Consider the following 16,369-nt stretch of genomic DNA (forward strand, 5'->3'; position numbering starts at 1 on the left):
TTTTTTTTTGGTGCAGTTTATTTGTTAAAGAACTAGGTCATTTTTCCTGAAGAATTTCCCATAGTTTGCATTTTACAAATTTAGCCTGTTATAGTAGGGTTTAATGTATTTCTCTGTCTCTTGTTTTTCCTGTAAATTGGTAGTTTGATCCAGAGGTATGATCAAATACAAGTTATTTTGTGCGAGTTTATGCCGTAAGAGATGGGTCCTTTCCTTGTAACTTATGATCATCTTTCTTTTTATGATGTCCTTGCGTAGATTCATGATCTCAACTGAGTTGCAAATGATGATATTTAATTATAGTGTTCTTTATTAGCTAAACACTCTGTAAAGAGAAACATATTCTCATCAACGATTTGTTTTTACTTTGTGGTACAGTTGTATGAGAAAAGGCAGAATGCTTGATTCTTTCTCTTTATCTTCCAGTTCTCAAAGCAATGATTCATTATCTATCATCCTTCAAGGTGAACAGTGAGATTTTTTTGGTTCATGAATTGAAACATACCGAATATTAAATATGTTTCAATTCATCTATTCTAGTTATTACTCTTAATTATGTCTGAGCTATCCCATTTTGGCCAGTGGAAAATTTTCAAATTGTCTTCTGAGTCCTTTTAACACAATTCTAGTTGTTTTTCATGACTTCCTTGTGTTTTAGTACTAAAAAAAGTTTCAGGCTAATGGTGCATATTTTTTTCCTCCTTGAGAATGGCTGGTTGCTTTTATTGGGAAATTGTATTCTGGGGTCAGAGTCAAGGTCCTTCTCTGACCTTCCCTCATATCTTTACTCTCTTCAGGTAGTGTGCCTGTACCAGACGCTGGGCAACCCCCTCAGCAAGCTCACCACACTCAACAGCATGCATTCTCACTTCATCTTGTCCGATGACGGGACTGTGGGCAAGTATGGAAATGAGATGAAGCTCAGGAGGAACCTGGAAAAGTACCTGTCTCTGCAGAAAATACACAGTCGTGAGTACCACAGAGGCTCAGCCACCAGGGCCTGGCTTGGGGATACTATGGAGAAAGGCATTCCTTTGTCATCCATACAGAGTAGAGAGGTCCAAGCTACTCCCTGCCTTAAATTAACATACGTGAACCCACAGTCAGAAGAAAGCAGAAATGTGGAATTGTGGGTGACAGGAGAGAGAGGAAGAAGTCTTGGGGGACAGCATAGTCAGGAGAGGTTTTCTGGAACAATGGAGACTTAGCGTAGCCTCCAGCTGTCCACAGGGCAGGATGGGTGGAGGATGGTTGTGTGTGTGGTGGGGGAGGTGTTGACCCCAGCATGGAGATGACTGAAGAGCCGGAAGGAGACTGGCCTGGGAAGAGTCGGGCATGAGTTTGACTGTCAGGGAAGATGCGTTTCATATATGGTGGCATGCCCCAGATAGGAGAGCATTAAAACCAGACAGGGCTTTTAGCAATAGGACCTTTGAAGGTTTTCAGTGTTGTGTGCTGCTTCCACGATGCTTCGAGATGGCCATTTTGGTAGTGTTAAAAAAACAAAATTCAGTTGAGTAAACTGAAAGATCTTACTAGCCTTCTTCAGTGATTCATCAGTTGGGTGGCATCCCATCTGGCAGGTGGAGAGGAATTCCAAGGAGCAGGACAGAGTGGAAGACTTTTATAAAAGGCAGAAGGAGGTGTGGCAAGGGAGTTCTTCTAACAAGGAGTGGATTGTTTTGGGCAAGGTCACCTTCCTTTGGGGGAAGGTGGGGTGGGCGTGGGGGTCCTACCAGGCAGATGACCTCACTAGTGCCAACCAGATAATTCCAGATGGACTGGTTAAAGGTTACATTCCTGGGAGAGGTTGCAACTGCAATTAAGTTGAGTATTATGTCTTGGTTTGCTGATGTGGAGCTTAGCACAAGTGACTCTATTTTGGACCTATTGTCTCTTCTTTAATAGTAGTATCTGCAGGAGGGAGAAGGGGGGAGAGGGCCAGAATCAGCAAACATCTTTGGGTGGAGAGGTGGAAACTAGGTGCTGCCTGAGCAATGGAGACGTTTTGTCCAAGGCAGCAGAAAGTGGGCTTCTGCCTCTTTCCGTGAGTTAAATCTTCCACAAAATCTCCCCACTGTTGGGGCAGAAGACCAGGGAGCCAAGGCCCTAGGGAGGCTCAAGTCCTGTTTAGTCTTTGACTTTGGCCTTATATGTTGAATGTCCTTTGAGTTTTTCACCTTGATCTTCTGAGGCAGAAGAATGTATGAGGTCAGATAGATCAAAGAAGCTGTATCATCTACTATCTATGTTCTTGGCCAAGGGAGTTAACATCTGTTAAACAGTGCTCTTAATATAAAAGGGAGGAAACTGTCTACCTTTCATTGTGAAAATTGAGATAATGTACGCTTGCTGTGCCTGCAATAGTGTTGGGTGCATAGTAGGCCCTCAGTAAATGTCTGTTTCTTTCTTTCCTTTTATCTTCCTTTGATACAGGTGTAATCTAGTCTGCGGAGGCCATGGTGGTGGGGTAGTGTGGGAGGGACCCTGGGAATTGTTGCCAGTCACTTAGAGCATAGTGTTAATGAAGGTTGGAGGCTCATTTAGGTAAGGAAAGGGGAGAGGGGATCAGGCATGTGGTCCTCTGTGGAGTGGGTGTAGGTGGGGGGGAAGGAGAGCCACAGAGCAGAGAAGATGAGGACAGGTGAGAGACTGACCTGAAGAAGAGTCTTTGCAGGAGGGCTCCCTCGGGGTCCCAACTCTCAATTACCTGAAATGTCCTGTTGCCTCTGCTGACCCATGCCCACCACCGAAATTGCTTAGGGTTTTCGTACAGCGTCATAATGTGTGCCCCCGGAGAGCAAAGTCTTGTCTTTCTTATTGCCTGCTGATTCTCCATTTGTGCATACAACCTGAAGCTTCCACATAGCATCAAGTAACATTTCTACTTTCAAAGATCTTGAAACTTGGGACTTATTTGGAGAGTTTTACTTTGTGTGTAAAAAGTCCATTTTGTGTGTGTAGTCCATTCCCGTGGATTGGTAACAATTATTATTCTAAGGAGAACCAATAGGAAGGAACAAAAACCGTTAAGACACCTACATGCACACACATAGGAAAGGAAGAAAGGAAGGAGCGAGAAGAAGGAGGAGGAGAAGAAGGAAGAGAAGAAGAAAGAAAAGAAAAGCCTCCAACAGACACCAAATTCTTACATAGCAGAGCTGGTCTTCGTGCCCACCATGCCCACTGGGGAGGCTTTCTACCATATTTGTACTGCTTAAAGAGGATTTATTTGGATGGAAAAGACTTAAATATTTTGTTGATTTCTTTCATTTCTTTTCAGCTGGACTTCTTGGAGTCCCTGGAAAACCCTTGGTACTCGCCAAGAGTACTCAGAAAAAAAAAAACCCCAAACCCTGACATCATAAAGTTGCTATAGGAATTCCTGGGTTTCGCCATTTGAAATGTGGCCATTGTCAGTTCCTAAGCCCCTGAGGATAGAAAGCATATAATCAGATGCCTCTGTATCTCTTTAATATCCAACTCTCAGTGGGGGAGAGTGCTTTCCTGGGATGTCCATCCTAGGACCTTTTAATCTGGAGCATGATATCATATTCCTGCCTAATCCTGGGGTCCAAGGGTAGAGGGAGCTTCCTGGTAAGATTTTTCAGCAAGAAATTGACATTTTTCTCTTTTTTCTTTTCTTAAACAAATTTAATTAGTAGCATCAGTAAGATCCTTCTTGTGGAAAACAATCACAAATATTTTTAGTTTTGTGGGAATTAGTTATCACTTCTAGAAAGACATACCTAATAGAAATTGAATTCCCTCTTTACCCTTATTCTTTTGTGATGATAAAAGTGCTATATACTGTCATATTCAGGTAAAGCAAAGATAACATATAGTAGAAGGAAGGGTTTTCCATAATTTCACACACACAAAAACCTAACCATTGTCACCTTTTTCATATATATGCTTTCAGAAATTTTCTACACGCCCACAAAGCAATATTTTTTTTAAAATGAACGCTAGGTTTGTATAATATCCATGCTGCTTTTGTAGTCTTCCCCTCCCCATGAATGCATTCCCACATCAGCAAGCATAGTTCAAAACATTTTTAATGGCTGTGTAGTATTTCATTATATAAGGTATAAGATATTCTCTTATAAAAGTTTTTTCCATCCATGTCAATAATTTATGATTAAGGGAATATTTATTTGAATTTTCTTCTAGTACTTCTATGTGTTAAGTATAATTTTCTTCATCTCATTTAGCTTTTATAAGACTATATTGTTAGAGGAATCCCATGACTATCAATTGATGTATCTTAGATTAACTTTTTAGTGACAGGGAGAGAATAATGAGGTAGAAGTATATGGAGGAGGAAAAGAAGTAGAATCTCAGAGCAATCAGACAGACTGAACTCCATGTTTGGATACCTGCTAAGGCACCTCCCTCACCCCCAGCTCCCACCCCCACCAGATATTTGTGGAGTCCAGGACAGGGTACACAGGAAAGCCCACATATTATCTGTTAGAATATTTAAAAGCTTTAAACCAAGCTAACAAACTGTATAATGTTTTATCCTTTTACATTTGTCCATATAGCTGGAAGGCCAAGGTTTGAGTTCAGCATCTGGGAAATTCGGGAGTTCTGAGCCAGAGCCAGGACTGTCTCGCCAGCCTACATACAGCCTGGTCTCTGCTTCTCTTTCTGCCCTTGGCTCCATCCCTCTGTGCCAAGGGCTTCACACATGTACTCACCTGCACACCCCAGCCTGTATGTCCAAGCTCGACCCACCTCTCCCCTATGCCCCAGAGTCATGGGCAAGTATGTCCTGCAGGAGGACGTAGCTGGAGCAGAGGCTTTGGAAGCCCCTAAAGGCAGGAATTTGGGGGTTGAGGTCAACTCTGGGAAATAGGGAAGAGGGCATAGAGGCGTCCCTCAAACGTTGGTCCTGTAGACTCTTCACTGTGAGGGGAGGGGCGAGACTAGACGAGGGCCTGTTAAAGTTGGGGCCCAGGAAAACATCCTCTGATGGCCAGGTGAGTGTGATATTGCCTGCTGATTTTTCTGCTTTTAAAAAATAAAAATAATGATTTAAATATATCGATGCATGCACTGTGTAGAATTTAAAGAGGTCTATAGAATAAATAAGGTCCCTTTCGAATGTTTCTCCAAATCCTGCCCTCCCTCTCCAGTATTAGTAGTTTGATGTGTACACTTCCAGAGTTTTCTGGTTTTATATATATATTCCATATATATCCAATGTGGATATGTATGTGTATAAAAATGTGTTTGTATATATACACACACACACGGGTATTTGGATATATAAAAATGTATATATGTATATATATAATAAATGCATATGTAACTGTATATATGGATATGTATGTATAATAAACATACATTTATACACCTATATGTATTGGGCAAGCATACACAGAAATATATATAATGCAAATATTTATAAATATATACTCATGTATGTGGTTTTAAAAATATAAAAAGGATCATACTATATATTTCATTCTGTAACATTTTTTCACCCAATATCTTTTCTTTAAAAGAGTTATCCATCCCATCTTGTTCTTAGAATCAGACTTAGAAGTTGATTAAATTAGCAAAAGGTTTATCATTTTAGCAGGTGAGTGATAGATGCATTGGGATCCATTATATCATTCTGTTTTTTCTTTTTTTAAAGACATGTTTGAAGTTTTCCACAATGAAAAATAGAGATTTCTCGAAGACTATTTAAAAAAATTTTTTTTAAACTAGTGAAAACCCTTAGCTACCTTTTTAGTCGGGGAAAAGCTTGAAGATGCTCTCACCATTATTTCTGCAACTTTATGGAAAGTGCAAGCTTCTGGCTTGGTCTTGAACTAGGGAAGCCTGGGGTGATTGAAAGACTTGTGTCCAGGAAATCAAAATGGATGATGGGCCAGCGTAAGGTTTCTCTGTAACACTTTGGTATCACTTGTCCTCTGAAACAGGTTCAAGACAAGGTGTGCCCGTGGTGGGGCTTGTGGTGGAAGGAGGTCCCAACGTCATCCTCGCCGTGTGGGAGACTGTGAGGGACAAAGATCCCGTGGTGGTGTGTGACGGCACCGGCAGGGCCGCCGACCTCCTGGCCTTTACCCACAAACACCTAGCAGATGAAGGGTGAGTTGTGGACTCCTCAGCTGTCAAACCACAGTAACTATTTATTCCTCAATTTTATTCCTCCATTGAAGCTCTGTGTTTGGGTGGGACGCATATCCTGGGGAGACAGAGATTAGACAGGAATTAATTTTTCAGTGATTTTTATATGTATGGATTAATGCCCAAATGCCCTCCACTGATACAAGTCGCTGTTTCTTTCGCTGAAGAATGGCCTGCTTCTCTCAGGGGTTCTTGAACCTTGCAGGGGATCGGAGTGGGGGGTGAGGGAGCACTTCCACAGGGGAGTGAGGGAGAGAGTGCTCCGGCAGTTGCTCCATAAAGTTGAAAAAACCCTGCAGTGAGTGAGACCAGCGTGGGCCCCAGATCACCTTTAGGATCATTTGTCATTAGTGAGAACAGAGGAACTGGGGAAATCAGCAACCCAGCATTAAACTATGGTCTTTTTATGAAAGGTTTTAAATCTTTAAAAAAAAAAAAAAAAAAAGCAAGATTTTATTTATTTATTTATTTATTTATTTGAGAGAGAGAGTGAGAGAGTATGAGCAGGGGTGAAGGAGAAGGAGACTCCCTGCTGAGCAGGGAGCCCCATGTGGACTTGATCCCAGGATCTTGGGATCATGACTTGCAACATGGGGGCTTAAGTGGGTAGGAGAAGAATCAATGAAACAAGATGGGATTGGGAGGGAGACAAACCATAAGTGACTCTTAATCTCACAAAACAAACTGAGGGTTGCTGGGGGGAGGGGGTTTGGGAGAAGGGGGTGGGATTATGGACATTGGGGAGGGTATGTGCTTTGGTGAGTGCTGTGAAGTGTGTAAACCTGGTGATTCACAGACCTGTACCCCTGGGGATAAAAATATATGTTTATAAAAAATAAAAAAATTAAAAAAAAAAAAGTAGATGCTTAACTGCCTGAGCCACCCAGGTGCCCTAAGGTTTTAATTCTTTAGCCTTTCCAAATGAAAAAAAAAATCTTTTTTCTAGCTATCCCTATATCTAGTGTGGTATTTCCAATTTCAAAAGTGTGGTATTTCTCCTGTTTAAGTAAATATAATGCCTATGAACTAAAATGTCGACCCCACCAATTTACTTAAGTAGACATGGATTGGAGCTCTGTCCGCTCAGGAGCCTTGCCCAAGAGTGCGTTCTTTCCAGGACCATGGCAGATCCGTCCGTGCTCGCTTTCAAATTCAGCCTCTCCTGGTACCTTCCTTCCCTCTGCTTCCTGCCCACTTGCTCTCAGAGCAGAAGTGTCCACGGAAAGCTTCTCATTCAGAGGCGACCCACAGGTGCTCTTGCCTGAAGTTACTGGCTTGTTCCCTCCTCTGCACTGTGCCAAGTCGTGACCTTTTCTCTCTCTCCCAGGGCTCTGCGGCCTCAGGTGAAGGAGGAGATCATCTGCATGATTCAGAACACTTTCAACTTTAGTCATAAACAGTCCAAGCACCTTTTTCAAATTCTAATGGAGTGTATGGTGCACAGGGATTCTGTGAGTATGATAACTCAAATGACTTTAAAACTGATAATTTGTACCAATCATAGTATCTGTTTCCACAAATTTTAAAAATAAGAACTTTTAAATTATTTATTTATTTTAAAATATTTTTTATTAACATATAATGTATTATTTGCCCCAGGGGTACAGGTCTGTGGATCATCAGGCTTACACATTTCACAGCAGTCACCATAGCACATACCTTCCCAGTGTCCATCACCCAGCCACCCTATCCCTCCCCCTAATCCCCCCAGCAACCCTCAGTTTGTTTCCTGAGGTTAAGGGTCTCTTATAGTTTGTTTCCCTCCCGATCCCACCTTGTTTCATTTTTTCCTTCCCTACCCCCCATAACCCCCTGCCCTGCCTCTCAAATTCCTCATATAAGGGAGATCATATGATAATTGTCTTGCTCTGATTGACTTATTTAACTCAGTATAATACCCTCTGGTTCCATCCACATCTTTGCAAATGGCAAGATTTCATTTCTTTTGATGGCTGCATAGTATTCCATTGTGTGTGTGTGTGTGTGTGTGTATGTGTGTGTACCATATCTTCTTTATCCATTCATCTGTTGATGGGCATCTAGGTTCTTTCCATAATTTGGCTGTTGTGAACATTGCTGCTATAAACATTCGGGTGCACATGCCCCTTTGGATCACTACATTTGTTATCTTTAGGGTGAATACCCAGTAGTGCGATTGCTGGGTCGTAGGGTAGCTCTATTTTCAACTTTTTGAGGAACCTCCATACTGTTTTCCAGAGTGGTTGTACCAGCTTGCATTCCCACCAACAGTGTAGAAGGGCTCCCCTTTCTCTGCATCCTCGTCAGCATCTGTCATTTCCTAACTTGTTAATTTTAGCCATTCTGACTGGTGTGAGGTGGTATCTCACTGTGGTTTTGATTTGTATTTCCCTGATGCCGAGTGATGTGGAGCACTTTTTCATGTGTCTGTTGGCCATTTGGATGTCTTATTTGCAGAAATGTCTGTTCATGTCCTCTGCCCATTTCTTGATTGGATTATTTGTTCTTTGGGTGTTGAGTTTGATAAGTTCTTCATAGATTTTGGATACTAGTTCTTTATCTGATATGTTGTTTGGTTTTGTTGACTGTTTCCTTTGCTGTGCAAAAGCTTTCAATCTTATGAAGTCCCAATAGTTCATTTTTGCCCTTGCTTCCCTTGCCTTTGACGATTTTCTAGAAAGAAGTTGTAGCAGTTGAGGCTGAAGAGGTTGCTGCCCGTGTTCTCCTCAAGGGTTTGGATGGATTCCTTTCTCACATTGTGGTCTTTCATCCATTTTGCGTCTGTTTTTGTGTGTGGTATAAGGAAATGATCCAGTTTCATTTTTCTGCATGTGGCTGTCCACTTTTCCCAACACCATTTGTTGGAGAGACTGTCTTTTTTCCACTGGACATTCTTTCCTGCTTTGTCAAAGATGAGTTGACCATAGAGTTGAGGGTCTCTTTCTGGGCTCTCTATTGTGTTCCACTGATCTATGTGTCTGTTTTTGGGCCAATACCATACTGTCTTGATGATGGTCACTTTGTAATAGAGCTTGAAGTCTGGAATTGTGATGCCACCAACCTTGGCTTTCTTTTTCAACATTCCTCTTGCTATTCGAGGTCTTTTCTGGTTCCATATAAATTTTGGGATTATTTGTTCCATTTCTTTGAAAAAAATGGATGGTATTTTGATAGGGATTGCATTAAACATGTAGATCGCCTTAGGTAGCATAGACATTTTCACAATATTTGTTTTTCCAATTCATGAGCATGGAACATTTTTCCATTTCTTTGTGTCTTCCTCAATTTCTTTGATGAGTACTTTATAGTTTTCTGAGTACAGATTCTTTGCCTCTTTGGTTAGGTTTATTCCTATGTATCTTATGGTTTTGGGTACAATTGTAAATGGGATCAACTCCTTAATTTCTCTTTCTTCTGTCTTGTTGTTGGTATATAGAAATGCAACTGATTTCTGAGCACTGATTTTATATCCTGACACTTTACTGAATTCCTGTCTGAGTTCTAGAAGTTTTGGAGTGGAGTCTTTCGGTTTTCCACATAAAGTACCGTATCATCTGCAAAGAGTGAGAGTTTGACTTCTTTGCCGATTTGGGTGCTTTTTATCTTTTTGTTGTCTGATTGCTGAGGCTAGGATTTCTAGTACTATGTTGAATAGCAGTGATGATAGTGGACATCTCTGCCATGTTTCTGACCTTGGGGGAAAGCTCTCAGTTTTTCCCCATTGAGAATGATATTTGCTGTGGGTTTTTTCATAGATGGCTTTGATGGTATTGAGGTATGAGCCCTCTATCCCTACAGTTTGAAGAGTTTTGATCAAGGAAGGATGCTGTACTTTGTCAAATGCTTTTTCAGCATCAATTGAGAGTATCATAGGGCTTTTTGTTTTCGTTTTTAAAGATTTTATTTATTCATTTAACAGAGAGGGAGAGTCCAACAGGGAGAGCAGCTGGCAGAGTGGGAGGGAGAAGCAGGTTCCCTGCTGAGCCAGGAGCTGGATGTGGAACTCGATCCCAGGATCATGACCTGAGCCACCTAGGAGTCCCGAGAGTATCATATGGTTCTTGTTCTTTCTTTTATTAATATATTGTATCACATTGATTGATTTGTGGATATTGAACCAACCTTGCAGCCCAGGAATAAATCCCACTTGGTTGTAGTGAATAATCCTTTAAATGTACTGTTGGATCCTATGGCTAGTATTTTCGTGAGAATTTTTGCATCCATGTTCATCAAGGATATCGGTCTGTAATTCTCCTTTTTTTTTTTTTTTTAAGATTTTTTATTTGACAGAGAGAGAGACAGAGTAGGCAGAGAGGCAGGCAGAGGCAGAGAGAGAAGCAGGCTCCACACTGAGCAGAGAGCCTGATGTGGGGCTCGATCCCAGGACCCTGAGATCATGACCTGAGCTAAAGGCAGTGGCTTAACCCACTGAGCCACCCAGGCGCCCTGTAATTCTCCTTTTTAAACTCTCCTTTTTAAACCCAATCTGGTTTTGGGATCAAGGTAATGCTGCGCTCATAAAATGAGTTTGGAAGTTTTCCTTTCATTTCTGTTTTTTGGAACAGTTTTGGGAGAATAGGTATTCTCCTTTAAATGTTTGGTAGAATTCCCCTAGGAAACCATCTGACCCTAGGCTCTTGTTTGTTGGGAGATTTTTGATGACTGCTTCAATCTCCTAATTGGTTATGGGTCTGTTCAGGTTTTCTGTTTCTTCCTGGTTCAGTTTTGATAGTTTATATGTCTCTAGAAATTGTCAAATTTGCTGGCATATGGTTGCTCATAATATGTTCTTATAATTGTTTGTATTCTTTGGTGTTTGTTGTGATTTCTCCTCTTCCATGCATGTTTTTATTGATTTACGTCCTTTCTCTTTTCTTCTTGATATGTCTGGTCAGTGGTTTATCAGTCTTACTAATTCTTTCACAGAGCCAGATCCTAGTTTTGTTGATTTGTTCTACTGTTCTTTTGGTTTCTATTTCATTGATATCTGCTCTGATCTTTATGATTTCTCTCTCCTGCTGAGTGTAGGCTTTCTTTGCTGTTCTTTTTCCAGCTCTTTTAGGTGTAGTGTTAGGTTGTGTACTTGAGACCATTCTTGTTTATTGAGAAAGGCTTGTATCGCTATATACTTTGCTCTCAAGACCATCTTTGCTGTGTTGCAAAGATTTTGAACAGTTGTGTTTTCATTTTCATTTGTTCCCATGAATTTTTTTAGTTGTTCTTTAATTTCCTCGTTGACCCATCCATTACTTAGTAGGATGCTCTTTAACCTCCATGTATTTGAGTTCTTTCCAACTTTCCTCTTGTAATTGAGTTCTAGCTTCAGAGCACTGTGGTCTGAAAATATGCATGGAATGATCCCAATCTTTTGGTACCAGTTGACACCTGATTTGTGACCCAGGATACATTCAGGAGAATGTTCCATGTGAGAAGATGTGTATCTGTTGCTTTGGAATGGAATGTTCTTAACATATCTGTGATGTCCATCTGGTCCAGTGTGTCATTTAAGGCCTTTATTTCCTTGTTAATCTTTTGCTTAGATGATCTGTCCAATTCAGTGAAGGGGGTGTTAAAGTCCTCTACTATTATTGTATTATTGTCAGTGTGTTTCTTTGATTTTGTTTTTAATTGGTTTATATAATTGGCTGCTCCCTTGTTAGGGACGTAGATATTTAAAATTGTTAGATCTTGTTGGACAGACCCTTTAAGTATGATAAAGTGTCCTTCCTCATCTCTTATTATATCATTGGCATAAAATCTAATTTATCTGATACAAGAATTGCTACCCTAACTTTCTTTTGATCTCCATTACCATGGCAAATAGTTTTCCACTCCCTCACTTTAAATCTGGAGTTGTCTTTGGGTCTAATATGAGTTTCTTGTAGATAGCATATTGATGGATTTTGTTTTTTTATCCATTCTGATACCCTCTGTCTTTTGACTGGGGCATTTACATTCAGGATAACTATTGAAAGATATGAATTTAGTGCCATTGTATTGCCTGTAAGCTGACTCTTACTGTACATTGTCTCTGTTCCTCTCTGGTATGTTACTTTTAGGCTCACTTTCTGCTTAGAGGACCCTTTTCAATATTTCCTGTAGGGCTGGTTTGGTGTTAGCAAATTCTTGTAGTTTTTGTTTGTCATGGAAGATTTTTATCTCTCCTTCTATTTTCAATGATAGCCTAGATGGATATAGTATTCTTGGCTGCATTTTTTCCTCGTTTAGTGCTCTGAATATATCATGCCAGTCCTCAGTCCTTTCTGGCCTGCCAAGTCTCTGTGGATAAGTCTGCTGTCAGTCTGCTATTCGTACCATTGTATGTTACAGACTTCTTGTCCCGAGCTGCTTTCAGGATTTTCTCTTTGTCACTAAGATTTGTATGTTTTACTATTAGATGATGGGTTATGACTGTATTTTTACTGATTTTGAGGGTGGTTCTCTGTGACTCCTGGATGTTGATACTTGTCCCCTTTGTCATATTAGGATATTTATCTATTATAATTTGCTCCAATATACCTTCTGCCCCTTTCTCTCTTCTTCTAGGTTCCCAATTATTCTAATATTGTTTCGTCTTATGGTATCACTTATCTCTGAGATTCTCTGCTCGTGGTCCAGTAGTTGTCTCTCTTTTCCTCAGCTTCTTTATTCTCCATCATTTGTTCTTCTATATCACTAATTTTCTCTTCTGCCTCATTTTTTGTGGCAGTAAGAGCCTCCATTTTTTATTGCACCTCATTAATAGCTTTTTAAAATTTCAACTTGGTTAGATTTTAATTCTTTGTTTCTCCAGAAAGGGATTTTATTTCTCCAGAAAGATATTCTCTAATATCTTCCATGCCTTTTTTTTTTTTTTAATCCCGCCCCTCCCCTTCCATGCCTTTTTTGAGCCCACCTAGCACCTTGATAATCATCATTCTGAACTATAGTTCTAACATTACCAGTGTCCATATTGATTAGGTTCCTAGCCATTGGTGCTACCTTTTGTTCTTTTTTTTTTCCCCCTGTGGTGAGTATTTCTGCCTTGTCATTTTATCCAGATAAGAATACATGAAAGAGTGAGTGAAATACTAATAAGTTTGCAAAGACCCCAGGAAAATATACACTGACCAGATTAGAAGAGACCTGAAACTGGGGGAGATAAAAGTGGAAAAATAAGAACTAATATATATATACATATGTGTGTGTATATATATATATATATATATATATATATATGTTAGATTGGTGAATAGATGTATTCCAGTCTCTTAGAAGAAACTACCTCCCAAAATTTTAAAGAAAGAAAAAAAAATGTATATGTATGCAAAAATAAGAGTTAACACAATGAAGGGATAGAATATGATTATAAAGATGAAAATTTAAAAACATTTTAAAAAAGGAATTGCTATAAGTTAGTTGGAAAAAGAAGGAAAAAAAAGAGAATGTGATCAGTCTGGAGCTAGATTTGGGTATATTTTGATCTGTTAGAAGAAATTGTATCCCAACATTTTAAAGAAAAAGAATTTACACAAAAAATAAGGTTAAATACAATGAGGGAATAAAATATGACAGTAACAATTAAAATTTTAAAAAGTTATTTTTAAACGGTATTGATAATAGTTAAAAAGAACATTAAAAGAAGAAAGAGGAAAAGTTAATAAAATAGAATAAGAAAAAAAAATTTTTAAATTTAACTTAGCAGGACTAAAAGATCATGAGAAAAAGCCATGAATTCTATGTGTTGCTTTCCCCTAGCTCTGGATATCTACAGTTCTCGTTAATAGGTAAACTTGGTCTTGGCTGGATGTTCTTGCTGATCTTCTGGGGGCAGGGCCTGTTGCAGTGATTTTCAAATGTCTTTGCCTGAGGTGGAATTGGACTGCCCTTGTCAGGGGCCAGGCTCAGTTACCTGCTTGGGTTCAGTCTCAGGAGATTTTGTTCCCTGAATGTTTTCCGTAGAGCTTTGGAGGACGGGAATGAAGATGGCAACCTCCCAACCTCTGGCCTGGAGGAGCCGAGTGCTCAGGGCTCCCCTCCTCAGTGCACCCTCAGAAAAAAGCAGTCACTCCCTCCCGTCTCCCTGGTCTCTGGCTATGCTCTGTGCTCACATGGCCTGTGACCGAGCATTTCTATCTCTGGTGCACAACCCTGTTTGGAGTCTCCAAACCCAGCAGATTCCTGCCACATGCTTGCATGCCACTTCTCCTGGAGGAGGAAGGATGGGGGGTCTCTCTCGATCTGCCACTTGTGGGGTCCCTGCTCGAAGAGCAGTGGCCGGGCTGTGCCTTGGATCATGGTTTAAGGTAACCCCGAGATGAGAACCCACTCCTTGGCTCCATCTCTGTAGCCAGCCTCCCCATGGCAATACCTGGGAGCTCTGCCAAACTCAGACACCCCCGGTCTTTCTGTGACCCCATGGGTCCCTGAGACCACACTCTCCCCATGAGGGCTCCCCTCATGCTTAGCCACTAAAGCAATGTTCCTCAGTGGAGTGGACTTCTAAAAGTTCAGATTTTGTGCTCCACTGCTCTACTGCTTGCCAGGAGCCAGCCGTCTGCCCACGGTTTATCTTCCTGTTCACTTCACATTCATTTCTCTGCATGTCCTCCCTTCTAGAAAGTGGTAGTTTTTCTGTTCCTAGAATTTCTGCTCTTCTTCTCTTCTATCTCCTGTTGAGTTTGTAGGTATTGGGAATGGGTTGATAACTATCTAGCTGAACTCCTGGGACCTAATGCTATTTCAGTCTCCTACTCCTCTGCCATCTTACTTCCTCTAAAAATAAGGGTTTTTTTAAAAAAAGATTTTATTTTATAGTTTCAAGTGATCTCTACACCAGTGTGGGACTTGAACTCATTACCCCGAGATCAAGAGCCTTGAAGTTAAGATCAATGCTCTTCCACCTGAGCCAGCCAGGCACCCCCCCCAAATAAGGAGTTTTTAATTTTAATTTGATTGTATATAACTCTGTAGAAGTTTGACCCTTAGTTGAGTAAACTTGACTTTTTATTCCCTCCTGTGACCACCTCCCCAAAATGCTTCAAATTTCAGACTGCAGTTAGGAAAACAACAACAACAACAAAACTCAGGGTACCAATATTACAGAAAAATGACCATATTTAGTGATGATCACACCTAAATATTGTCAGAGGGTTAAAGAACAGCTCCATGTGAAGTCCTGTCTGCTGGCTTAGATGACTATATCAGAACACCCAAGTACATCCTGCAGGAGATCTTTAGGGATACAATGAACAATGGGAAGTCCGAGATTATTCTCTGGGACAGAAAATGGAGGCTGCAAACTAGGGGCTGTCACCATAATGTAGATTCAGGAAAAGATTTTAGGTTTTTAGGGTACTTTGATCAAAATTTTGATCAATGACTTGGGTGAGATGAAACCAACAATTCTAGCAAATATGCCAATATGTCATGATTTATAGTGATCTTTCCAGATTTCAAAGGCTAGACCACATCATTCAAGATTTTGGTAATACCTAACCACTTGGCCTCAAAAAAAAAAGCACAAAAATAAACAAATGAACCAGTTTGGGCTAGAGAAAGCCTGGTTAAGCATAGTGATAAACACTTAGCTTCAGTGGACCCAATAACAACAAAAATAACAGCCATGTCTACAGTTAACAACTTTTTTCAGATACATTTTTTTCACCTTGTAGTGGCCCCATGAGTGAGTTCAGTATGGCAGTAATTGTTTCAGAGATGCCAAAGCTGCAACCTAGAGAATATAAGTGATTTGCCCCAAGTCATGAAGTTACAGAATGGTTGAACAGATACATGGGCTAAGAGTTGAAATCCTGTATATGGTCTACTACGTTTGATACTTCCTATATTTCGTATTGAGAAATCAATAAGAAATGAACATCTTAAAGAGATCACCCTTATATTTGTGTCTTCCCATCATCAAAGAGAGTAATGAAGGGTGTAATGATCAAGAGGGGACTAAAGTAGGTGCTAAAGGGTTTGCCCATATAAGGAATTAGGTCCTCAGCTCCTGCATAATTGAGAATTGATTTTATTCATGCACATAGAGGGGTGGTTAGTTGAAGGGAAACAATACCTGGATTGTGGAAGCATAGTTTTTCTACCTTTATGGGACCTTGGAGATTATTTAGTGGGTTCTTCTCACCTTGTGGATAAGAAATCTGAGATTCAGTGTGGATAAGAAATCTGAGATTAGTGGCCTTAAAATGTTTCCTTCAGACTGGCTAGTTAGTGGTGTATCTGGGCTTGCCAGACATGGCTCTTTGTG

At 40.4% G+C, this 16,369-nt stretch overlaps 1 protein-coding gene across 1 annotated transcript in view; it reads left to right on the plus strand.

Moving 5' to 3' along the window:
• TRPM6 (transient receptor potential cation channel subfamily M member 6) overlaps positions 1-16,369 on the plus strand; it is a 174,686-nt gene that overhangs the window by 73,263 nt on the left and 85,054 nt on the right. The window contains exons 7-9 of the mRNA XM_045085383.1: positions 798-969; positions 5,937-6,105; positions 7,472-7,595. Of these exons, the coding sequence (XP_044941318.1) occupies positions 798-969; positions 5,937-6,105; positions 7,472-7,595 (465 nt within the window). The remainder of the gene's footprint in view (positions 1-797; positions 970-5,936; positions 6,106-7,471; positions 7,596-16,369) is intronic.

The sequence above is a fragment of the Mustela putorius genome, unplaced genomic scaffold, assembly GCF_011764305.1.
Source record: "Mustela putorius furo isolate JIRA1106 unplaced genomic scaffold, ASM1176430v1.1 tig00000854_pilon_pilon_pilon, whole genome shotgun sequence".
Lineage (NCBI taxonomy): Eukaryota > Metazoa > Chordata > Mammalia > Carnivora > Mustelidae > Mustela > Mustela putorius.